The sequence below is a fragment of the Lissotriton vulgaris genome, chromosome 7 (assembly GCF_964263255.1).
Source record: "Lissotriton vulgaris chromosome 7, aLisVul1.2, whole genome shotgun sequence".
Lineage (NCBI taxonomy): Eukaryota > Metazoa > Chordata > Amphibia > Caudata > Salamandridae > Lissotriton > Lissotriton vulgaris.
The window spans coordinates 1,612,739,002-1,612,765,542 of NC_141695.1; the positions used below are offsets into that span (position 1 = coordinate 1,612,739,002).

General features: G+C 42.1%; 1 protein-coding gene across 1 annotated transcript in view; it reads right to left on the reverse strand.

The window, feature by feature from the left end:
• The window catches only part of NCOA5 (nuclear receptor coactivator 5), a 70,022-nt gene that overhangs the window by 41,452 nt on the left and 2,029 nt on the right, over positions 1–26,541 (reverse strand). The window contains exons 2-5 of the mRNA XM_086932545.1: positions 10,107–10,290; positions 9,061–9,168; positions 7,510–7,576; positions 4,104–4,412 (exon numbers count right to left, since the gene is read on the reverse strand). Coding sequence (XP_086788671.1) covers positions 4,104–4,412; positions 7,510–7,576; positions 9,061–9,168; positions 10,107–10,266 — 644 coding nt within the window. The 5' untranslated portion in view covers positions 10,267–10,290. The remainder of the gene's footprint in view (positions 1–4,103; positions 4,413–7,509; positions 7,577–9,060; positions 9,169–10,106; positions 10,291–26,541) is intronic.

The following is a 26,541-nucleotide window of genomic DNA, read 5'->3' on the forward strand; positions in this document are numbered from 1 at the left end:
CTACTGATGCCAAAGCAATCCAGTGACCAGTTTTAATCTTATCAAACGAATAATCCCAACAGTATAATAGGCATTAACGGCCATATAGATGTCTGCTTGTGCTTTCGCTGGGATACATGCCATGATTAAAAGGCTACCATAGTGCCTACCACAAATGGGAGCTCAACTATTCATGTTTACACTACTAAGTGTCCAGTCGGATGGTATCCAGACTAAACGTGTGCATAGCAATCCACCAGAAGTGAGCTGGTCTGCAAGATCAGCAGGTTTGTAGGTCGTGATGACCTTGCAAATGACTAGGCTAGTTTTGAAGATGGTGCAGGATGGTAAAGGGAGTCAATGAAGGGGGATGATGTGAACATCTCTTCGAGCCCAAGATGTACAGAGCATCAGCGAGTAGGATTCCCTTGAGGAGGACCTATGAGGAGTCTGGGGGGCCATAGAGCAGGGCATTACAACAATACAGGTGCAAGGAAGACAGCTTAACCAGTTCTGAAGTCGCTTTCAGAAACAAACGACTTCACTTTCTTATAAAAAAAAAAAATGAACTAGAATGAAGTTATGTTTTTAGTATTTTTTTCCTTTGCCAATATGTTTGAGGGTGAGACTGGTGTGCAGTATAAATTAAAGTCATGCAATTCAATAAAATAAGGGGTTCCAAGAAGTTAAAGTTCGTGAGCCAGGTTGATTTTCTTTCCTGCTCGCGTTGGACTTTCAGTTCTAAACGAGGCAAGACAGTGTTTGAGGTGTTCCGTGTATTGGAGCAGAAGACTTTCAAGTAGAGTGGATTCTTTTTTGGCTATTGGCGAGTTTTAAAGCCGTTATCTGCGAGTAGAGCCCCAAGGGTTTCAATTGAGGGTGAAGATTACAAAACCCTGAGGGACTCTGCAGATGATAGGGAACTGGATGGGCCTATGTGAACAAATTGGTTTTGGCGGGAAAGGAAGGAGGAGAACCTGTGAGGGGAAACAGCCAGGAAGAGTTGGTAAGAGATGGGTCGGTCACTGCAGAAGTCATAGGGCCTAGAGTAGATTTCTTCTAGAGTGGGAGGAGCTTCGATGAAAGGATGATAAAACATGACCTGCCTTGTCTTACCCTACTACTCTTAGAAAACCTTTTTCCGAACCCACTCAGTACAGTCCCCACTCCGGTTTTCCTTCTAGAGGGGTAGAACAAATTGAGCCAGAAGCACTGGAAAATTAGTTCACAGCAGCTGTGTCAAGAAGATGGGTCAGTGAAGTGTCAGAAACTTGAAATCTTACTCAACAGGACTTCACTTCTTTTCTAAACACTTAGTTAAAAGACTGTACAGAAAACAGAATAAGAGTGCCCATTATAGGTTTCAAGGGCCAAGTAATATATCCAACTACTGCACAAGTCTGAGATATTGTGATTGTCACAAGATGAAGCGTTTACGGACATGAATCTAGTTTGAGATACTTTCTAAACTTTTAATAAGTCCTAGATAGTTGCTCATTAGTAAGGTAATTTCACTGGGAGGTTTTCGGAAGAAACTAACTGTATGAGCCAATCCAGGACAAGAATGCAAACTACCTTAATAAGATGCATTGTCCTTTCAGTTTGACGTTGCTGTCTATCTAGCCCCACAGCCCTCAGTAGCTTTTTCGTTTAGTAGGGGTTAAAACTACATTAGGATTTTTTTTCTTAATATGTACTTGCGACATTGTGTACTCAACCTACAGATAAATTGAAATGTGCGTATCAGATCTAGGAAAAAATAAAATATGCCTTTGAAGATACCAAAGTACACCAAAACGAGCCAATTTGTACATTCAAGAACAGAGTTGTCAGTATACATTATGGCTCAAACACCCAGCACTGCTCACAAAATCCATTACAGTGGCCATGTGCAAAAATATCGCTGTACCAATAGGAGATTGGCAAGTTTATATAAATGCCCTGGAACCAGCACTTAAAGAGGCATCCCTTGACATCCCACGTATAGGAGAACTTGGAATTCCAGTTCTCCTGTACGCAGATGATGCAGTTCTGCTATCACAAACTGGTGTTGGTCTTCAAAGATTACTAGATGCCTTTGAGGACTTTATGGGTTCTTTGGACCTAAAAATCAATGTAAAAAAGTCTCAAGTTATGATATTGGGCAAGGGAAAAAATAATAAGCACATAAAAACATTTGTAGTAAACAAGAACTTTGCAGGGTATCCACTTTCCCTTATCTGGGGATCACTTTTGATGACAGAGGTACCTGGGGTCCCCAGCTAAAAAACAGAAATATTGCCCTTGCGAGATCATCTTCTGCACTGCAGGGTTTTACAAAAAAATTGGGAGGAAGGCCAATAGTAACTCTTGTAAAAATCTATAAAGCAAAATGTCTTGCAGTTGCTACATATGGAAGTGCTATATGGGGATACTGTTCTACAGATACTATACAGACCACCGAGAACAAATTCTTAAGAGCTGTTCTCTCTGTACCAGTCTACTTCAACATATATTGTTCACACTGAAATTGGTTTAGGATATATCTCAGACTTTATTAAAGTGGCCCCTGTTCTGGCTTGGCTAAAGACATGGTTGAATCAAGAAATCCCCCTTAATCATATTATCTTAACCCCATGGCTGCTAGGCGTTTTCCCGTCCTGCGCTGGGTTTTCTTCTTTTTTATTGTTTCATGACGAGCTGGCCTTGTCATCCGCGCACGGCAGGTAAGCGCCATGACGAGGCCAGCTCGTCATTAGCCTCGAAGGGGTTAAAAGACTGCCTGCAGCTAGATAGAGTTAACAAAATCCTGTGGCTAGTTTACATTAAAAACTGTCTTGTTAAGGTGGGGAGACCAGATCTCTTTTTTTCTCCGGCCTCTATAACGGCTAAAGACATTGTTCTGATTAAAGGCATGCTGGGAGAATTACTAAGTCTGGAAAGGGTACAAGTAGAGCTTGAGAAACCAACAGTGCGGACTAGCATTATTCTGAGCACTCATGTAGGCCCTGAACTATACCCAATTACTGTAAATCAACCTTATTGTCGTTTTCTTTTAACTCGTTTTCGGTTTAATTTGATTCATCTAACCCTTGGACACTTCCCAACCTGGAGTACTCCTGAAAATGCAATGCCGTGTACTTGTGATAGCTTTTCGATCCGGAACACACTACATTTCTTGATGTTCTGTGATCACTACACGGCACCAAGAAGGAAATATTTGATTCCGATCCTAAACGAGGCAGGCTTCATTCAGGTTAAGCCAGCGCTCCTGTTTTTACAGACCCCCAGGACTATGTTCCATGTTGCTAGTTTTCTAGTGGGGGCTGTCAGGATCAAGAAAAGGAAGTTGTCCGATAATCTAACTAATATGGCTCTATAATGGAAGAATTCTAATATTGGTCATAGGAAATGCTTACCTCATGAAATTAATATCCTTAAATGCAACATGTAAGTGATGAAAATATATGGTTTTAACTAACTGACCTCTTTTTAATACATTTTAATAATAAGTTTTTAAAATGAGAATGTTTTTATATTCCTTTCTTGTAAATAGTTATAGAATGTAAATTAATTAGGATTTGATTTTGTATACCTTATGAATTGATGACTGAATGTAAATTAATTAGGATCTGATTTTGCATACCTTATGAATTGATGACTGTGTGAAATTGTATTGTGCCTATGTCTTTATGATATTAATTTATCGAAAATAAAAGTATTTTGACTGACGGACTGGCTCAAACACCCAGCACTGCTCACAAAATCCATTACAGTGGCCATGTGCATAAATATCGCTGTACCAATAGGAGATTGCTTTGCCAATCATGAGAGAATACAAGATCTATGTACTTCCGATTTACAAAATGTCGAACTTTGGTATAACATTGGTCACCATTTAATTTTTACAGTTGTGTGCGACCTCGTCACAACATATGCTAGCTTTTAAATACAGCAAAGACCAAACAAAGTTGAAATTCATTTCAGCAAATTGTCCTTCTGCAACATCACAAAACTGGTAGACCATAACATTTCAGCAAAGAAGCTATGAGTGAGTGAAATGTAAGTGCACAATATGATCAGTCGCACAATGATAGGGATTGGGTTTCAATGCAGCTCCCACAAACACAGTATATCAACCATACCTGTAGAGGGGGTCGTGTGCCGCTCTCAGATCACGAAATCTATCAAAAAGTGGGTCTCTCAGTTCTTGAGGGCCACGTAGGTCACGCATATCAAGAGGGTTCCGAAGACTTTGCAGACTCCTCATGTCTCGTATATCTCTATGGTCAATTAGGTCTCTGGGATCCCGAAGGTCTCGGCCATCTCTAGGATCATGGAGGTCTCGCATCTCTCTAGCACCACGAATATCCCTAGCGTCTCTTCTTGGGCTGGTACGAAGAGGTGATCGATCCCGTCTATCATCACGGCCATCTCCAAACGCATTTGGAGCTCTGAGAAAGCACCCAAAAAAGAAGAGAGAAAAAAAACATTAAATAAGGGAAGACAATTTCTACTTTTACTGGCACAGACATCAAAGTGAAACCTACCTTTCCTGCCAGACAAAAGGTTTGAAACAGCAGGAACATCCCAAACGACTGAAATGATGGCCTAACATACAACTCTTAACGGCCATTAGAAAACTTAATTGTCGTTCATAAAGAAAAATAAAACAGGAAAAATCAAGTGTAAATAAAATCGGGGACAGTCAAGGTAGTGGAGATTTCTATGGACTTTGCAACGAAACAAACTTTAGATATTCTAAGGCCACATTTGTCAATTATGTGGTTCAAATGTATTGTTAGAATGAGGTCTTGATCCATTCAGTGCTTACAAGTCAGAGCGTAAATAAAAAGTGTGGATAAAAGCCAAAGTACTCCCCAAGCCACACAAAAATAGTGAAAGCACAAGCTAGGAAAACATTAATTTCAGGGCACTCAACATGTCGAAGCCGATTAACTGTTCTGGGTTAACAGAATACCCGGTCTACAAGAGCAAGAATGTATGATTCACGAGCATTAACAGTTTTGAAAATCTGTGGAGCAATTGTACACCCAGTAGTCAATGACAGACCTGCCCATGGTAACTCATGCTGCATGTTCACACATGACCAAGACCGGACAGGCACATCAAGATGTATAGGTGTAGGCACACACAAGTAATTAGCTTGGCCAGAATATCAGATCTAGATTTGAACATGAAGACTGAACTCATTATTTTAACTGTGTTGCCATAAAACGTGGCCTGGTTATCATTTCAGTACATTATTCCTATCAGCAAAACACGGGTCCAGAACATTGGAACAGGCCCTCACCCTAAATTGCCGGGATCCCAAAAAGAGGTCACGTCGAAGGTTCGACTGCTTTTTATCATGTCTCCAATAACATGGTAATGGGAGGTAAATGCAGCAACAGAGATTCATTTCTCTATTACAGTTCTGTGAAGACACAAGGCCCTCTTTGTAACGGATATCTACAATCGGACAAAGACGGGTCATGAGGGGAAAAAAAAAAAAACCAAGGGGCATGTGATCATTTATCCTAAAATCATATCAACGATTGTGGGAGGACTGCAGCGTGTCACTCAACACCTTTAGTGCCAAGGCAATATTATAATTGCCCTCTAATTTCCATTGAAATGAATGATAAGTGCATGACGAGTTACCCTGGTCATTCGCATCCAAGGGGTTAAAAAAATAAACGCATTGCATCAGGTTTTAAGTCATGTACTTTTAAATCACAACTCCATGGAGTCATGTAACTATAAAAGCATCTATATTACACTAAAAGACGGGAACATTAAGCCCTTACCTCAAACTCACGTCTGCTATCAGAGGCTTGCAGCTGGAAAATTAAAAGCGCACCTTGCCACATGTACCACCACAGCAATCACTGACCTAACTGAAACAGAGCATTGTAATGTTTAAATGAGGCCCGACGCAGTGGATTATTGCACGCTGTAATCCTATCCCAGGCCTGACAAGTTTAAGAATCGATGCAGAATATCGCAGCGCATCATTTTCTTTTACAACTCAATGGTTCTACGCAGAGAATTGACCTAGGGGCATGCATAAGTTAATATACGTTCATAGCTGGTCAGTGCAGCTCGTCATTCCTACAACATCCTCGGATCTACAAAACGAACTGCAGGTCCATCTTTAAAAGCTATGCACTGCAGTACACTCGCACAAGTAAATAGTACACCTTAAATTATACGTGGGAAACAGTTAGTGGAATGCACTTATTAAAGTATAGCATGCTATTTCTAAACGGCAAGTCAATTAGGTCTATAGTTTGACCCAATATGTACGCCATGTAATTTTTTTTATTTTACGGAGTTTTATATAGCGCAAACGTGACCCGACAATTGTATATTGTTCCTATACTATAGATCTACACAAGTAGACATTATGCAGCCTAAACCAGGACAGAATTTCCATTGAATTGCAGTATGCAGCCAAGATTCCATAAAGGACGTTTGACTAAGTCACCTAGTTTGATGTAGACTGAAAATATGGAGAGAAAAAAATGTGAGTGATACGGTGATATCTCGTGGTACCTAATGGTTTAAGTGTAGTTTGATCGTGACCAACGCCTGACAAGATGGTTTAAGTACTGTGTTCATAATTTAAGATGTTTGTTTTTTAGCTTTAATAATAAATAAAAAAAAAGGCCCGTTTGGTAGGACACAAAAGAAGCAGGTAAATTGATACGGGTCAGCAGTCGAGCGTTGTAGTCCACTAGATGCGTCCAAATTCAGAAATAAACAGCACCCAAATCCTTTTTTGGGCTGAGTTACAATTCCAAAAAGGAGAAGATTAAAAATCAAAGGAGGAAACGTGGGTGCATGAGGTGGTTCGCGCAATGTGGGGATATCCTGAGAAATTGCTTATTGTTAAAGAACACTAGCTTTGGCAAACTGCATCCATGTGAGACAAGGCATGTGGCATAGAAGGATGCTGGTAAAAACAAAAAGGAACAGCTAAATACACAATGCTCAGACACATACAGGTTTCCTATATAAACCGAGAATCTTTCAAAGTCATTACTGACACCATTTTATTGTAAAGGTAAGTCATAACCTCTGAAATTAATGTTCAAATGATGACAGAATTTATAAGACGACGGAGGAAATTAAAATCTAGTAGGTGCGTGTCGAAGTGAACACGAGGTGAAATGTGATTCGCACTGTGGATAAACCCGAATGCAGGGAAGATTTTTCAAAATGCGGAAATACTTCAGCTCCCTACTGGAGGCGGTTAGAATCCAAAGCCTGAAGTGATCAGCTTCCAGAGTTTCTCCGTCAATATTTTAACGATACGGACTGCTTAACAGGGATATAAACAGACGAGGAAAAAGGAGTAACATCTGAACATGGTGTTTTAGTCAGGAGATTTTAACCAACCATCCGTCTGTAAATGCTTTCTGCCCTCTAGGAATCCCAATAGCTACTGTCAGGTGGGTTGGGGACGTGGGAAACGTTCTGCAGTCATGGCTAGGTAGGCTGGTATGCCAAAGTCCGGCGGCGACTCAATGCTTCACGGTACTTTACCTTCGCGGTGGGCTGGACCTGGCAGGAGTCTTATTCGTGTTTCTTCTTTCTGCTGCCATATTAACATCTGAAAAGAACAATCAACCCATCCAATTCAATGCTACGGAAATAAAACAAGATTGTAAAAACATCATTGGGAAAACAGACTTTAAAGAATGGAACAAATAAAACGCAAGAGGCAAATAAACACACTCACGCATGGCTGACTTATAGTTTTAATTCTACTACTTAGAAAATAAAAACATCCTTAGACATGTTTCTTCAGAAGAATCATTCTGTTTTCGGAAATCACAGCAGGCAGACATCCTTCCACAAGCGCTTTTTTTGTGAGGAGGGTAATGGCAGGTCACAGAGCAATGCACAAGGCGGTAAAAGAACCACCATTCAAAAAAAAAAAAAAAACACAATCCTAAATGTAGTATACGGGTGAAGGAAGTTTCACCCACGGGTTCCAACACATGCAACGAGCCTGTTCTCCTAAGCTTTAAAGCCACGGAATGCAACAGGCATGATACCCAAAAGCAGAAACTTGTATTGGGCACCCCTTGCGACGAGTGTAACTGACAAAAGGCGTTGTAGAGAAAAATAGATAAAAAGGTGGAGGGGTGATCCGAATTGGATCTAGTTACAGAAGTCAGCAGAAAACTGAGGGAAGCCTCAAGTAGTCAGCCGGGAAAAAGCCGATAAAAACGTATTAATCCGGGCACCACCTATTTTTTTTTTGTTGCAGGGATTTTCAGTGCCTTTCTAGAGACCTGCTCTGTCTGCAGGCATCGAAAAAAGGGTAACTGTCACCAAGGACCCACAACAAGCATCAATGCAGCCATGAGACAGTAGCAGTTAAGGACACAGGAAGGCATACCTGCATTGAATTCTACGTGGTGTATTGGCAGGGGCACCATGGCAGACGGTAAATAGAGGGCACAATTAAGTAATGTACAAAGTACCTCGGTCACCCTACTGGAAGATATAAGTGGTAGTTTCATTTGTATACAGAAGAATTTCCTTTTAAAAAATTCGGTATGGATTTAATGATTTGTTAAAATGTGAAAATATGGGTATCCGAGATGTAGAAAAATATAATTTAGTAATTTATTTCATGTTCATGGGGCTACAAAATTTGTGATACCGAAAAGAAGGGATATGGTATCGTTTTCTAGATTTTACGTATTCGCTCTTGTACAGAAGTAAGAAAAACCGCGACCACTAGAACGAGTAAAAACAAAATTGACACAGGTAGGGCAAAAACGTCCATTAGCAGACGTGCAAGTTGTTTATGAAGCAAAGACAACACCCATGTGCAAAAATGATGCTAAAAGCAAAGCGTTGCAAGTAACAAAAATCCCACCCAAAATTGTAAAATTATTTTTGGAAAATAAACAAGAAAATCCCACGAGATGTGCCAACCGTTAAAAGCGCACCGAACAAGTGCAATCAACTTGCACTAAGTGGGACAAGGCCACAAACTAACCATACGGTAGTATTACATGCGTACGCAGACTGCTGTATTTTTTCAGCGCCACAAGTCGGGTGTGTACAAGTTAACCTTACCTAATTTATGCCCTTTTAACAGACGACCATTCTCACCCTCCGCTGCAGCCTGGGCATCTTCAGGACGTTCAAACTGCACGAAACCAAAGCCACGGAGCATGTTGTGTGCTGGAAAAGTAACAGCAGGGCAAGAACAGTTATATCTCCAGGACAGCACTGTCCACCCGGCATGTCACAAACTAAAATGGCCCTCAGAGAACTATTATGCTCATCACAACTGTCCCGAATTAAAGTGAGCATACAGGCAGCTCACTTTAAACAGCTGCGTGATCCACTACGTAACAGTAGTGTACCATGGATTTGGTCTACAGCCAAGGTCAGAAGAAAAAGCCAGTCAATGCAGAGTGCGAGAGCGTGTGCGTTGTAAGCGTGTGTTGTATGTAGCGTGTGTGTAGCGTGTGTGTTAACACTAAAACTTATTTGGTGAGAAATTTGCAAAACGAACTCTACATAGGAGAGATAGAGATGATTTGCTAGTTCTAGCACACAATGTTTTAATATCAAAATTGTTTTGGGTCAATAAATAGAAATGTATTCTTATTTTGATGTTCGAGGCTAGAGTTTTTTTAAGCAGTTCTTGGTGTCTTTCAGTCACTTTGCTACAAATGAGGCACCGTGTGAAATTACCTTTTTAATCCATAGAATTTGGACCACAGCAGGGTGTCTAAGGAAGAAAAGGTATGTGGAGTCGTTTAGGTGGACCAGCTGGAAACAGATTTGCTTGGCAAAAAAAAAAAAAACACCCACCAATACAGACTAAGTCAAAACGCAGAGCTAGTGGTAGTAAACTGATCCACAAAAGTGTAAAAGACTTTCCACTCAATTGTTTTAATGCCGAGGACTGTGGTTAAATACCCATGCATTTAAAGTAAGAGTGCAGATGAGGGAAAGGGAAGATAAATGAATTACGTATTCAAAGTCAAAAGTGTGAGTGACCCCAAGTGCCTCATTTGAAGTGACGCTAAACAAACTTTACAAGATCAATCCATAAGCAGAACAATTATATTGCTTCTTGCTCATAAAAGACAAAAAATTTAAATACTAACCAACGATCTTGCCATATTTGGAAAACATTTCTTCCAACTCTGTGGGAGTCATTTGGAATGTGGGCAAATTGCCGACAAAAATCCTCCTTTCTAAATCCTTGGGTTTATTGCTGATTAGTTTGTCCTGGCCACCTGCCCCCTTGCTTCTTGCAGCAGCCATGATGATGTTCCGGTCCAAACGTAACTTCGCAAAAAAGAAAAACGGCCAAGTATATCATTTCATGTGCATAAAGAAACGCAGGTAAATTTAAGTGAAAGTTAACGCAACTGCAGGCTCAATTAACACGGATTTTGAGCGCCAGAGAGTAATCAGCCCAGCTTTACTGATGCGCATGCGCAAGTCGTATCTGCATAAGGAATCAAGGAGTAAACGAGACGTTTGATCTAACAGTGTAACCCGCAATATTATGCACTTGTTGGGCGCAAGCCATAGGCTGACTTTAGCCAAGTGAAAAGGACGCACCAGGAAAATTGTTTTCCCTATTGAAAAATTGCTTCGAAAAAGCACAAATTAGTTTTCCTAAACGTACCTGCACCATTGAGCAATTAATACCACACACAGTAGTGCTAATTTTTTGGGGTAAAACAGCGCATTGTAAATTTGACATTTATCCGTATGTTCGTAGAAATCTTAGCGAAAGATTCCCACGTGAAATCCGGCGGAAAAGATACAAGTTCCATTAAAAAAAAAAACTTATCACAGTAAAAAAACGTTGGGGCAAAGCGAACACTGTTTAACATGAATGCATTGCAGTACAACTTTACCTGCTGTAAGTCACCCTTTATCTCAGGAGATCTCACGTGAACAGAAAAGCCGATTTAACGTTTAATCGGGAATTAACTACGTTGTAGATTACTCCAATATTTAAAGTTTCAAACGCATGTTTTTAAAGGAAAACTTTACTCACCTGTAAAATTCAGATTACATCTTGTGATGCATTAGATACACGAAATAGACTAAAGCCACCAGGTTTTGGGTTAAGAATATTGCAAATGGTTTATCTTGGTTTCTTTTCGGACAAGCATTTGAGTGACCCGGGAACACGTTCCCCGAATACCTACATTTAGTTTCCCCCCATTGGAATAGTGGTCTGTGTTTAAAATAATTGAGTGACCTCAATGTGCAAGATGTCTATTTGTCTTGCCCAGGGCGGGTCACAGGTGATTCTACAACACAAGTCGCAGAACTGTTAAAAACAAATAACCCTCAAGTGTGCTTGATCTATAAATTATATATTTTAAAGTGGATACCAGAAAGGAGCTAAATATGAAGATTTTTGAACAGTCTGCCGGACGTGTGCTTCTTGTGAACTTGTGGATGAGAGTCAGCAAATGGTATATTCCTCAAGTGCAGCACTGTTGCTCCCCCTGGCAGTGAAATATGGACATGGCTTATTCTTAAAAGTGTTAAGCTTCATCCTTGAAGAACAAACCTGAACGCATCTAACCTCCCAGAAATACAATCTTAACACTGCCTTGGCTCTATTGGGCTATGCAAGGGCAAAAAAAGGTTTTTTTTTTAAAAATGGAAAAAAGCCATCTTTAAGCTAATAAGTATGCCGAAAGCCAATATCTTACCGACTATGTGCAGTGATGTTAGGACCACTTAATATCACTTTCTATATCAACTTCTGGAGTACGCACGAGTGCAATAGTTCAAAAGATGTTTTAAGTTCCAATATGGTACTGGTTGCATTTTGGTGGAATAATTCTAAGAACTTCCATGAATATCTTTAGTCCGCATCATAAAATAGATGTACGTTGACCTTTTTTTTTTATTTAACAGGTCGATGTGGCTGTCAATTCACCTTACTATCAAAATTGGGCTTGTGTAACGCATAGAAGGATATTTAATGTCAGTCTTAAAACGAAGCTTTTAAATCAAGTATGAGAATGATTACAATAGTTTGCAAAATGTCCACTTTACTGCTTAAAATGCTCTTGCTGTCAGACGTTGCATTTTCTTTGAGTTTTTACACGTTTGGTAAGGAGGATGTTCCCCCATTATTGGACTGTTAGGGGAGCTGCAGTAATGAATAACTGTTAAACTTCTTCAGTAACACTAGCCGATTATTTAAAGAAAACCCACTGATCAGAGTAGATCTTCCCCCACTTGTGGAAAAAGCTACAGGCATTTGAGGATATGTGGTTTAGAGTAACAAGGGTGTGATGAGCCCACTACTTTAGGAGCCTCTTGCTCTGGATCTAACATGTCCCCGAAAATGTGCCCAGTTACCCGTAGAGCTTGTCTAAACTGCTGTTGCCAGCTAGTTGGCACGATTGGTGCCATTGTCTTTAGCCTGTGACAGAAGCAGGTTCTATTATACTACCAGCAAAGTTGAATTTGGAGTCACTTATTTTACAGTTTATCTTTATATTTTTTCAGAATCTCAAACACCTTCAGGCTGAAAAGATGGTTCCAACAAAATAAATACTTTCACGATCATGTTGAACTGCTAGTCTACTAAAACGGAAGACAAGTGGTAATCTCTCCATCAGTACTGGGGTCCATCTAGAGTACAGTGCATTCGGGCATTGACAACAGTTTCGAGTTCCTCAATAAACTTCGGAGCGATTGAATATTTGAGGAACATATTACGTAATAGCCTCCATTTCATGCCACTGATGCCCAACAGAAAACTAATCCTGTGAATTGTCAATTCATGAAATAATTGTGCCACCAGCTATTCAGTCTACAGTGAAATCTCGCATGAGTTGGGCATGAACTCCCTCAAAATAGAATCCTGTGGTGAAGCCTTTCAATTTCACTAAATTCTCAGACCAAATTTCTGGTTTAGACAGGTTTTTCATTTTCAGTCAGTCATGAAATGTTTTAACTTGCATGCACAGAAAAAAAAGACATGAATTTGTTATTTTCAGTACTAGGTAGTGCCTTCATCAGTAAATCCGCTTTACATCCACTTCCAGGTTAAGGCGGTGATAAAGTTCTGTCCTCAAACAGCTGCCTGATGGGAATGTGTTTCGGCTAGAGGCTATGCCTTTGTGGGCTGCTCAAATGATTCCCCATTCATGCAATGCACCTTATTTTTTCAAAACATCACCTTGCACTGCAACTTGTTTGATCCTCCTGCTGAACTTTAATCTTTTTATTAATTATGTAGGAGGAAGGGACAGAAATTGAGGGGGGGATTTAAATGGACAGTTGCTCCAAACAAAATCTTAATTTTCTTTTGCGATGCAATTGTGGCGATCGAGTAAAAGGGTTTTGTGGTTGCATGTTTGACGAGTTTGCAATTTTACGAATTGCTTCTCATTTAATGTGAACCCTAATCAGCCTTACGTCCTATTTGCACTATTGGAAACCCTGAACAAAAGTAGTTTGGTTTTGACTTGCACTAGTGCTTTGGAGCTTGATTATGCAGAGGGTCTATGGTTCTTCTCCTGGAGCTATATCCCGAAAGAGAGCCCTTATCCCGCTAAATGTATTGCGATTTATATAGCGCACGTATCACCCGAAGGCATCAAGGCGCTTGCTTAGGGAACCCGTCCTGGTATTCCCCTGTGAGATACCCCGGCAGGGTATCCGCAAGGTGAAAGCCAGGCATCCCGCCGCGAGGGGCCGTTGTGGAGATTAAGCAAGCTATTGCCCAGAGTCGCAGAGTGTGAACCCGTGAATCGAGGAGGCACCGGAGCGAGAATTGTCGAGTCCATGGACATTTTAGGACTCAAGACCCCGCTGAGCCGGGAATTGAACCTTGGTCCCGGGCTGACCTCTGCTTCCAGGTCTGCCTCCTCTAACCAGTGAGCCACACTTCTCCACAAATGAATTAAAGACAGCGTGGGGGTTATCAATTTAGTACAAACTTAAGCTGGTTGTTCCCCCACGTTCCATTTTTTTTTTTAGGGGGTTTTATAGAGCGCTTGGTGACGCACAACGGCGTGTCCCCGCGCTAAGGAGCTCATACCTACTGGAACTTACAAGTGTGGAAAGAACTACTGTGTAAATAAAGCAGTCTTCAGCTTGGCTCTAAAGATTGATTCTGAAGGTTCTAATCGCAGGGCCATAGGTAGTTTGTTCCATCTTGATGCTGCGAGGAACCTAAAAGATCTTCCACCCATCCGGGCTCTGGACACCCTAGGAATTGCCAGGAGTCCTGAGCCGGAAGATCTCAAGGATCGAGACGGCTCATAGGGTGTCAGCAGTCCTTTCAAAGGGAGCGGAGATCTCCCGTTGATGATCCGGTGGCACGTGCACAAGGCTTTGAATACCACCCTGCTTCGGATCGGGAGCCAGTGCAGAGACCGGAGGGCCGCTGTGGATCCTGCTCTTCTGGGTAGTCTAAGCACTAATCTGGCAGCGGCATTCTGGAGAACCTGTAGACGGCTCAGATTCTTCTCCAAAGTTCCGAAGTAGAGAAGATTGCCGTAATCCATCTTTGACGTGACTAGTGAGTGTACCAGGGTTTTAATACCTTCCTGAGACTTTTGAGGGTCCCGAAGCATGATCCAACCACCTGATTGATCTGGGGGCCAAAGGTAAGGTCAGAGTCAAACCAGATACCCAGGTTCTTTGCTTTCTGGCAAGGGGTGGGTGCTGGACCTAAACACGGTGGCCACCACGCCGACGTCCACGCCGATCGGTCTCCCCCCACCACCAGCACCTCGGTCTTGCCTCCGTTGAGCTTGAGGCAGTTGGCGGACATCCAGGCCGCTAAGTCTTGCATGCAAGCTCTGAAGATGTCCGCCGAGGGACCGGGCGCACGTGACAGGGAGATGACCAACTGCGTGTCGTTCCATGCCTCGCAAACCACTAACCACCTGGATCCTTGGCGGAAAAGATTGCAAGCCATTGCAAGAATATAGCTATGCTTCAACTGCTTTCTCTATTTCATGGTCTTAAAAACAGAGCACTGGTAAATACCACTGAAACAGATAGTGAAAATAAATGAGATGTGGAGTGCAGTTTGTACTTGTGCATTTTGGGTGTCTTGTTTAGTAACAAAAAATTATTTGATGTACGACAGACTGAAACAGACTTTGAGGAAAAGAAACTTCAGAATGAACACCACATCAATGGAAGGGGTAGGATGCAAAACATATGCATCTACAAAAGCTGTAAACTAGTTGCAAACTCAATGTGGTACATTTCCATTGCCAGTCCTCTTACACAGAGGATCTAAAAAATAAAAAACACAACTTACCTGGCAACCAATGATGTAACCTCATACCAGGCCAATGGAAACATTGATTGTTTCCAACTAGAGATTTTTCTCAAATATGAATTTGCAGCACCTGTCATACACCCCATTCTAACTCCATAACCTGTATTAACCAACACATATTTTCTGATGCAAAATTGTAAGTCACTGAGCAAAGCCACAACTGACAGAAAATGTTATCTTACCATCCTTTTGCTGCATACTGATTGACTGGAGGTGTTTAAATCGGTTACAAATTTGATTGTGCAATAATACCCACCAGTTCCTAGGCTGTAATGTAGCCTATCTGCAGCGGGAAATCAAAACCTTAAACACCTTCCAAGTAATTTATTATGGTGGCAAGAAGGATGTATTCTAGGATATCCAAGTTGGACTGAGACAGTTCCAGAGGCGTTATTTAGTGAAGGCACAATCTCAAAACTGAATGCAGATTTAGAACTTGACTAACGAGCAGAATAAATGAAATCCACATTTTATTGCAAGTAGTGTAAAAATGTGCAGCCGCATTATCTGACTAATTTAGTTTTGCACGTTTCACACAATCCGTTTTACTGTAGAAAATGGCAAAAGGAACCCAGCTCCAAAGGAAAACAAAACTGCGAACAACATTTTGAAAGGAAGAAACTCCCGTTGGATACAACGGTCTACTTATAAAACAACATATATACAAATGCAAACCAAAGAGAAAAGCACTCTTATAAACACATTAGGAAAAAGAACGTTCTTTAGAGACTTAAATTAGAACATGAAATCCCAGTTGGAGTTGCATCAAATTCAAATAAATATATGTAGACATAGTACAAGCACGTTTTGAAGACCAGTTCTTTATTTATTTGCTTCAACGTTAAAAGTAAAGGAGAAGGGCACAGCCAACACGTTTCGTTCCGAAAAATGAGGACTTCAGGGCTGTTAAAAACACAAAATGTAGGAGCACATAATACACCGTCAAACATTATGTACACATTAGACCAACAAATACAGAAACATGTTTAAAAGCACCCACATACCAAACATTCCATATAAATCACTAGTTTCCACATTTCAATTTCTGAAAACTTTCTAAAGAAAACATTGTGGTGCAAGCAAACATTAATACAAACATAAAACTGTGTGCAAGATAAAAATAATCATTAGGCTCCAAAATCAAAAACAGCGCGATGTCTTATTCAACGAGGCCACAATTTAATATGCTAAGTAAATAAAACTTAATACAGACCCAATTTTTCGGGACGAAACATGTTGGCTGTGTCCTTAACCGCAACTATTAAAGCTGTAGCAAAGAAATGAAAAACTACCATCTTCAAAACATACTTTTATTGTGAGGCCTACATATAGAGATTATAATTTGATGTAACTGATTTCTGACTCTGGAATTCATGTTCAAATATAAGTCTCTACTGGACTATCTTTGTCCTAATGTGTCTATAGGAGAGCTTCTCGTGTTATTCTTGTGCAATTAGTGGGGCATTTTGGACGGTTGGTGCTAGGTGTGAGCACCCTTTTATTGGGAATGGTACAGAGTGTGGTGATGGTCACTGTTAGAAAGTTACCCTTTTTGGTCTGTTCGCCCCCATTTTAGGTCTTGCCTGGCGTTAGCAGCGCACATGCGCTGCTCTAGCCATGGAAAGGACCTTTGGAATCAATACAATTCCGGAGTGCACGCAGAGAGACAGAAGATGTGCACGCAGGGACTGGATGCTTTACTCGTGGCTTGACACTGGTGACTTTTTTCGCCGCCAGTAAAGCATCCAGTCCCTGCATGCAAATCGATGAAGAGGTTATAAACATAGCGTTTTCGTAGCACTATAGCAGTGTGCTTTCATTTTCTGCACGGTCCGCCTCTAACACGCATGTTTAGTGATTTAATTACTTTCGGGCAACACCGTTAGGGGTGTATCTAAACCAGCCAGTAGCTCTAAAACTGCAAGTCTTTGTCAGCGCCTCTGTAGTTCAGGAGCCTAGTATCCGCCCTCGTGTAAGCTTTGTGCGGTATTTTTGGAGTGTGCTCTATTGAAGCAGGTAATAGGCAGGGGAAACCCAATCAACCCTTGTAGGCTTGGGCACTGAATGATTGAAGTCAAAGGATGCTACAAGGGACTTATTTGAAGAGATACTCCAAGTAGATACAGAAAACAACCAAAATTAATTAATAAAAAGATTGGTTGTAAATATGTGCCAATGCAAAGTTTCCGGAGATGAGGGTGTCGACGTTTCGGTCTAAGGAGCAGTCGTCTTGTAGACCATCATCAGGACAAAATATTCAAATGCTGTAGAGACTCCCTGGAATTTCTGTAGAAGACCGTATCTATATAGCAAAGCACAGTTGAAAATATGGGGCAAAATATCGGCCAAAAGATGGAATCTTAAATGTAGAATGATAAGGTCAGCGTAATTAATTAATTAATTTTCAGAACAGAACCTCGGGCGGCGCCCTCGCTAGGCTTGCAGGTTTGCCAATGACCAATTTTGGTTGTTTTCTGTATCTACTTGGAGTTGATGTCTTTGGTTATGAACTGCAGAGAAAAGTAGTGTCTATCTCGGTTCATGACTTTTTGCTTGAATTAATTTGTTTGCATTTATCTCCCTAATTTTGTGTGAGTAAAAATATAAATTTTCTGAATATATTTTATCTGTGTGTTCACTCCTTACCTTCCACAAATTTACTTTTGAATATGTACTAAGACTTATCCTTTGGATACATTTGAGTGTGTTACATTTGTACAACTCACAAATTAGAGTAACTATCTCTTCAAATAAGTCCCTTGTAGCATCCTTTGACTTCAATCATCTATTGAAGCAGGGCACAAGTAGCCAGTCGCTTCAGCAACCCCTCCCCCCCCCCCACCCCCTCCCCCCACCCAAACGTGTGCGTCAGCCCGGGCTGAGACAGCTTCCCGGGCACACACACATCTGCACCCCAGCACTTTACACGTCTTTGGCAGACCATCTGCATGTTAATGAAGCTTAGTTTTTTCACCCAGTCTAAGAGCCCCTGCATCTGCATCTCCACTCTGCCTATTGGTGGAAGATTTAGCCCCCAGATACTGCCCCTGAATCTGGCTGGTGATGTGTGTTGCAGCACATTAGTTGTGTGCACACGTTGTGCCGTGTTTTGCTGCTCTGTGTTACTCATTGTACCTGCTGCACATCGCCCATGCCCCTCCGAATACAAGCGCCAATAACCGGAAGCTGTACCTCTCATAAGCCGGAAACATCACAACACCAGTTTGACTCAGCCACAGATCCATCGACTGGCACAAACGCACCACACAATGCACAGGAAAGAGACTCACCAAGCATGTTACACTACACAAATAAACACATTGGAAGGCAGTGACGTGGCACCCACCGTCCGATGCAAAACACGCAGGCCTACAATACATACAACACAAACACAAAAACACACTTGGACACAACCTAACCAAGCACCTGCCACTACACAGGCACACAGTTACCCAGAGTATTACACCTACACACAAAGGCAAAACACACACGCCTGCTACTCACTCTAAAACAAGCATTGGCATAGCCAATAGGTCTCACTTTTGTGACCTTATAAGTATTTAGTTATGCAGCACATTATCCTTGGTGCAACATCAACCGTTGCATGGCTATACACTTATAAGGTCCCAAAGGCTAGACCTATTGGCTATGCCAATGCTTGTTCATGCTGAATGGAACTGGTGGGGGCTGACTGTGCCCTGTGCACTGCTAGTCAGGCCCAGTGCTATGTTCAACACAAAAACACACACTGAGGTACACTTAACTGGCATGACCTACCCAACAAGTCATTAGTAGATAATAAGGCAAGGGGATAAAGACTACCTACAAGACCTAGTATATGATGGGGACAGGCAGTTTAGAGACCAGCTGCCTTTGTTGCACTTGCATTTGTGCAATACTGAGAGCTTGTGGTCATTTTTTTAAAAGCAGCCCTGCTTTTAAAAGTAAACTTTCACTGCAAACTCTACTTTGTGGTGTTATGGGCACTTTACACGGGATAATCCCCTTTATATTTTTTATACTGCAAGTACCTCCAAGGTCTCGCCTAGGTGTTCCAGGGTGAATGTGTGAGTGTTGGGGTGGAGTCACGCAACTATAAGCACGGTCTCAATCAAATATGTTTTATAACCCCTGGAGAGTGAAAGCCGCCCATTTTATTTTTCCCCAGTGTGGGAAATTCACTACAAAGTCGACTTTGGTGCTGGGGCACTAAAGTAATAACCAAAAACGTTTTAGCATATTAGGCAAGCCCCCCCACCCCCGGTTTCCAGTAGGAACTTTATAAAAGGTTTAAAAACACTGGTGAAGAAGAAGTGCTCATTTAATTTTCTCCATTGAAGATACTTGGGCCTCATAGGCTAACATAGCAATATTTTTTTAATAGTGATCGTATGGATGCACAACTATTGCTAGGAAAGTATGAAAATAGCTCTTGCCGCTCTGATGAGAATTCAGCAATGATGGATTTTGAGGAATAGTGCTTTCTGAGACAAGAGGACGGCACACTATGGAGAAAGTTGTTAGGCGCCCGGGTGGCACCCTGCATCCCATTGGTCAGCTGTGCCCTTCCCATTTGATGACCAGAGGCGGAGATCAAATATGTTAGAGGTGCATAGCCTCTGGGTTCTGCTGCCTGAAGCTCGAATGTCTTGCTGTTCTAGAAAATCATAACTTGATAACAAAAGCCAAGCCAGCCACCTTCAAATGTGTCTGATTCCAGGTACGTTCTGCTGAAGAGCTCCGAAGGTCTGACTTCCAGAGTTTGACCTGGAACTCTGAAAGTCAAGCCGATGAACCCTCACCAAATCCAGACTGTTGGAGAGCAGCAAAGGCCCTCGGAGGAGAAAGGTCTAGAAAGGTTTCTCAGTCCAATGGTCAAAATTTGACTGATGCCTACTGCAGGGGGTATTGGAGCAGGAATCCATTGCAGTCAGCCTCAAACTGTCCCCAGCAGGCACCAACAGATGTTCAGGAATGGTAGTATTGGCGCCCAACCATTAGAAAGTGTTTATCCTTTAAAAATTCACACCACTGGTTCCCTACAGATTCAAATATTGCATATGAACATAAATTGGTTTGTATTTTTAGTGTGTTGTGTCTTACTTATTGTACTGTATTGGGGTTTTTAAAATGCTTTACATGCCTATCTCCTAAGTTAAGTTTATTACTCAGCTAACAAGGGACTAATTTAGAGACCCCCCTCTTTAGGACAGTGTGGTGCTGCTATTAGGTGCCTACATACCCCTCCCAATAACCCACCTTCCAAACAGTTACCACAACCTTTTAAGTTATGTTAGTGTACATACAAATACAACAGAATCTGGCCTATAACTACATGGCATCCTGATTTTTTAGGTCTCGCCCGGCGTTAGCAGCGCGCAGGTGCTCCTCTCGCCATGCGAGAGCTTTTTGGAATCGATACGATTTTCAGGAGGGGTTTTTAACAGAGGTGGCAATTCCACCGCTGTGCAGAGGTTCAAAGGAGTGGGTGGGGCCGCGACAGCCAACAGACGTGCGCAGTGCTACGGAGGTAGTGCTCACAACGGCAGTTGGTCAAAGCACGCATGGAAGTGGTTAAGCCACGCCTTTTCCGATTAGCTCACGTCCTCGTTTATGTAAAACGGCGCGTGATTGGCAACCAGGGTTTTTGGTGTCCGCTGTGTCTACTTTTAGGACAGCCCATGTGGACAGACCGACACCATCTATGTTTCAGTGACAGAGGAGGATGTGTTCCTAGTTTTATTCCGCATTGTTGCTGGTTTCAAGTCAATAGAAACAACAAACTAGTAACCCAAGCTGCCGGTGGAAGGGCACTTAACAGGTTAAATCTGGGACCCATGCGATTGCTGTCAAACGCCTGGAAGTAACTTAAGAGATCCGTGAACTAAATCGGCACTGTTTTCCGAAACTTATTTGTCTGTTACTTGGTGAGTTGGTTTATTTGTACCCACCTATCTTAAAATAATAAGAATTTGCAATGCAATAGGTCTCGCATTTACACAAGTTTGAGCTATTGTCATTATAAATGACAATGCCTTTCATTTAGATTTTCGTTTTTAAAACAAATGAAAGGCATAGTCATTTACAATGCCAATAGCGCAAAAGCGAGTAAATGCGAGACCTATTGCATTGCAAATGCTTGTTAAATTTGGCATCAAGCTAATACTGTGTGTGCACGCATAGGCATGCTCCTGATTATGCAAGGTCCTGGTCCTGTCCTGCGATGTGGGGGAATGCACCAAGTGTTCCCTGATGGTGAGACGTCAACTATGGTCTCTGTCCTGGGTACAAAGCAGTGTTGTTTTTGCAACATACCATATCTTTAAATGGATCAATAGTTTTTCCATTCCTTTTTAGGTCTCGCCTACGCAGTGCGCATCCACTGCATAGGAGACCTTTAGCCGTCGGGCAGCTCTTTTTCCAAGCACATACTCGTGCTTGTGTCGGCATCCGCCTTGCGGGAGGGAGCAGCAGCGCGCCACAAGCATGAGTATGTGCTTGGAAAAAGAGCAGCCTGGTCTCAAGCACCTGCTGCATGCCTTTTCCTTTTAACTTAGCGTGAGGCGCACGCTACTTTTAAATGGTTGCTTTGCACCCACAAATGCTTCCCCCATAACAGTGTAGACTGCCAGAACACACAATTACCCACTTGTCCGAGCTCTGCAGAAACTGGTGAAAGGCGAGCATGGGTGGCTGGACTACGGAACAGAGTGTGGTGACTGTACTTTAAAATGGTGGCACCCATAGCTGCTTCCGCATTCCCACACAAATACAGCATTTCCCTTAAATAGAAGCTGCATCAGTCATTCAGTGCATTTGTTTTGTTTGGGAAAACTTTTTTTGTTTCCTGCACGCGTCCGTGTTCCTGTTTTATTTGCTGTTCTAGAATGCAGCAGGCGTGTAGTGCCTGTAAGTGTCTCATGTGACAACGCTCACTGGGTCCGAAATTATATTCAAGTATATGTTTAATAAAATTGCAAATCAGCTATGGAAATGGCTAAATTTATCTGCCACTACACAGCAAACAGTTTGCTGAAAGTTCATTGGTTACCACTTCAATATGGCCACTATTCTTGTTTTGCATAAGTAGCAGCGAGCAAAATCCCAGAATGGCGCATCCTGCAGCTGGCCCACTAGGGAACAGATGAAAGGCTTGTGGCCTACCGTAAACAGTAAAGAACTACTTCGGGTTCATGTTAAGCGAGGCTCATCTCCTTAATTAGCTGAGATTTCAAGCGCCATTATTTCCCTTCACTACAGTCAGTACTGTCACCCTTTGTCTGTCAACATTCACATAGTTTATGAAACAATGTATTTTAACTCTAACATTAGCCAGTTTTATTAAATTTAAAAAAAAGTATGAAAACGGTACAATTGAAGCCCAGAATTTACAGAATTTTGAAGTAAGATTATTCATTATTTAAGAACGGTGAGGAAAAATCCCCACTCGCAGTTACGATTCATAACACATTCAATTGTACTTTTTAGTAGGTCTCCCAAAGCACTACCATCATCCGCATGCAGATCACAAATTTGTATTTCTGTGGATAGGTCAGTGGATTACTGCTTTTAACAGAGATATCCTTTTGTTACTTACAATTCTTAAGCTGCAACCCTCACAATATAGCATAGTGAGCTATAAACTGGCACCATCTGCGAGGTGTGGCTTTAGAACCTTATTTTTCCTAGATATCGTCAACGATTTATGCACAGCAGGACCTCAATAGTGTGAACAACTGTTGCTTGATCGGGAAGCATCTTCAAAGCCCTTGCAGTGGAAGAAGCAGTGTCTGGACGTTGTATTGAAAGCAATAACTGCTTGGGTAAGGAGCCTAGTCATGCAGACACGGGAGGTTTCATTTGTCCTGTGGGTATGGTAAGGACCTTTGTTTACGTTCAATGATGCACAACTCTCAGACTGTTCACTCCATTTGCTCATACTTTGCACAGTGATGCGTAGCAGTCTGTTCCTTGCTAGGCCAGCACTTTCTAAATCCTCCCTGCAGCTCGTTAATAATAAAGTTTCAAATTCAGCCATGCTAAATCGCTGCTCCAGAAAATTAATGGGCTCACGATCCTGGATAGAGTCCCTTTCAAAAGTCTTTGGCAATGCTGGTAGATTCCTGAATCAATGCTTGCAGTTTTGGTCACTGGGCCATCTGCTAACCTCTAAATGATTGCCTTAATTAAGCTTTGAGGCAGGAGTTTCTTGGCCCTTGGTGTGCCACTCCCGGCGAGTCAATGCCAGCCGCTTGGATGGATCTCACAAACCTCATAAAAGGTAGTTTACATCTGTGTTTGTGTAAGGGAAGTGTTTTATTACTGCTTATTCTCCAAATGTTAATGTGTTAGTTCCTTTTTTTGTTAAAAAAATTATCTAGCAGTAGCCTAAAACATAAAATACACAAAGCAAGAAGACTATTCCACACCACAGGCTGTTACGATGTGACCCTGTGGAGAAAAGGGACCTCTGTTGGTCACAAGGTTCTGCACCCTTACTTATGCAACTGCTAGGATATTTGTTAACCAATAAAAAGGGAACAAAACTAACAAACATTATTTGCAACGCCATTAGCTCAAACCATCAGTTATGCGAACCTTTTGCATTGCAAATGCAAGCACTGGCATAGCCAATAGGTCTCGCTTTTGGGCCCTTATAAGTATTTATTTATGCAGCACAATATCCTTGGTGCAACAATATCAACTGTTGCATGGCTAAACACTTATAAGGTCCCAAAGGAGAGACCTATTGGCAATGCCAATGCTTGTTCCATCTCTTATAAGGAGCAAACATAATAGCTCGCCTATGTAAAGATCTGCTATTATGTATCTGCCCAGTACCTTGCAATGACATTCCAGGTGTATGTCACAGGTGTGCACATGTGTAGTTTAACAAGATCATGAAGTAGGTGTGTGTCCCCGAGTATTGGAGAACAAGGTGTTCATGTATCACCAGCATTCTAGTAGCTAGCGGGAGAAAAGACAGACAACGAAGTGAGGAGCAAGAAAGATACCTTTAGAAATTCTATAAGGTTGTTAGAGAGAGAAACGGCTCATTAGTCTTTGGGACCAGTGGCATTTGGTTGATGGTAGGTAGTGAGGGGTGAATTGCAGTCTCGGTCGACAGACGAGGCAGTTTCTAGGAAGTCTGGCTCTTTTTCCCTGTCAATGATTACTCTTTCTGTTGGGCTGGCAGCCAATCCTCAACTCTTGGTTCCTCTGTTGTGGGTGATCCATACTGGATATAGCCCTAACCGCTATGAGAAGCATCACTCTCCACAATGGTTGCAACTGGGGCACAGCCTGGTGGAGACACTTGAAAGAACCATCGGGTTTCATAGTTTGCGACAGTAGAGCAACATCTAAAAACAGGGCATAAAAAGTTGGAGTAAAACCAAACCACTTTGTTCCAGTTCAAAACCCTTTATGATCGGAGAAGGGAGTGCTCCGCAGACTACTCAAAAGGACTAGTGTACTAAAAGGGATGGTGCCTACCTAACAGCCAGCCTTCCCAGAGGTGAGGGGGCATAAATCACTCTCTGCGCTGGAGGAGTTGTGGATCAGCCCAGAAGCATCTAGAAACGTAACTGCCAAAAGCAGTTACGTGGCTCTAATAGCTAAGTAGCTCAGGTGTGGCTTAATGGTTAGAGCGGCAGACCCTGATGCAGAGGTCTAGCCCGGGACCATGGTTCAATTCCCCGCCTCGGCGGGTCTTGGGCTCAAAATTCCACAGACCTGATAATTCTCACCTCGGTGCCTATTCCAATCATGGAGCCCCACACTGCAACTCTGGGCAATAGCTTGCTTAATCTCCACAGCTGGTTCAACAATTAAGTTAGGGAATCATACTTCACATAGAACAGTGAATGAAACAATTGGTGGCGTGAAGTTGATAATCAAATAGGCGGTTGTCGACATTTCGACCCTCTGAATAATGCAGGGATTAGTTGAGCCCTTGCTGTGGGGTCTTCCTCAGGACAGAAAAGGGGGGCAGGCAACCTTATTACGTGGTGTCAAAGAGCGTGGTCTCAAGCCACCACCGGGTGTGTCCTGTCATGCAGTTCGTGTCATGTGGTAAATATCAAAGTTGTTACTGGTTTGCTGTGAGCGGTTAATAAGGCAAAGGTGGTTCCCGGGAATGGGAAGACGCATCAGGGACCGGCGGTAACTCTGGAATCCGGGAAATTTGCAATTGCTGACTGAATCAGACACAGGACGCCTCTCTCACTCACACGTAACACCTGCTTGGAGCAGACGTAAGAAGTGATGCAGCACGTGTGGCTAGACCTCCCCCCCCCCATGCATTGCTGGAGTTGTGTCGTGCTTGCGACATGACTCCAGGAACGCGTGTGAAAGAATCAAAACCCTAATTCAGATTTAGGCCCTAATTATGCCGATACCTGTCACTTGCCCACAAACTGAACTATTATGAAAAAAAAGAAATACACTAATGTGGTTTAAATGTGTTGTTAAACGTACATACCAAGTTGCACATTTGTATCTAGAAATCTAGAAATAACCTACAGCCAACTTTCAAAACAAGCATTTGCAATAGGTCTCGCATTTGAGAGAGTTAGAGCTATTGGGATTGCAAATGTCTGTCATTTATCTATGTGTTTTTGTTTGGAGTGGAGTGTGTATGTGGTTTCAATTGGAACTATGTGGGTTGAATAGGATTTGTTAGTTGTGGAATTGTGTGGTGTGTAGTGTATGTGTGTGGAAATTATGTGGCATGGTGCACATTGGAATTATGTGGATATTAAAATGTGGTGCTGTACCTTGTTCTCCCTTGCTGGGCTAAACAGTTCTGTACTATGCAGCATTGCAAAGTGATGTGCTGGCCTACATTGTCCTGTGCTTTGATGTGATGTACTCAGCTGCACCAGGCTGGCATAGGCTGTGCTAAACTCTGTTGTGCTATTTTGAACTGCAGCATGGCGTGACTTTCTCTATGGTATCTGCTTTACTATTCACATGATATACTATACTCTTCTGCTACGGGTTGTTAAACAGTGTTACAAGGCAATCATAGAACGACCGAACAGAACAACAGTGTGTCCTCACTTGACAAATTACACATTTGTGGTGTATACTCCATGGAAAATAAAGAGAACTGTATTTATGTTTTATATGTTTCACCTTTACGACGAGCCACACTGATGTTAGAGAGCAGTACTGCAATAAAAATATGAGGAGGAATAAGATCGGGAGTAGGGAGGCCTGAGATCAGCGATTCTACTGGAGGTGGAGTT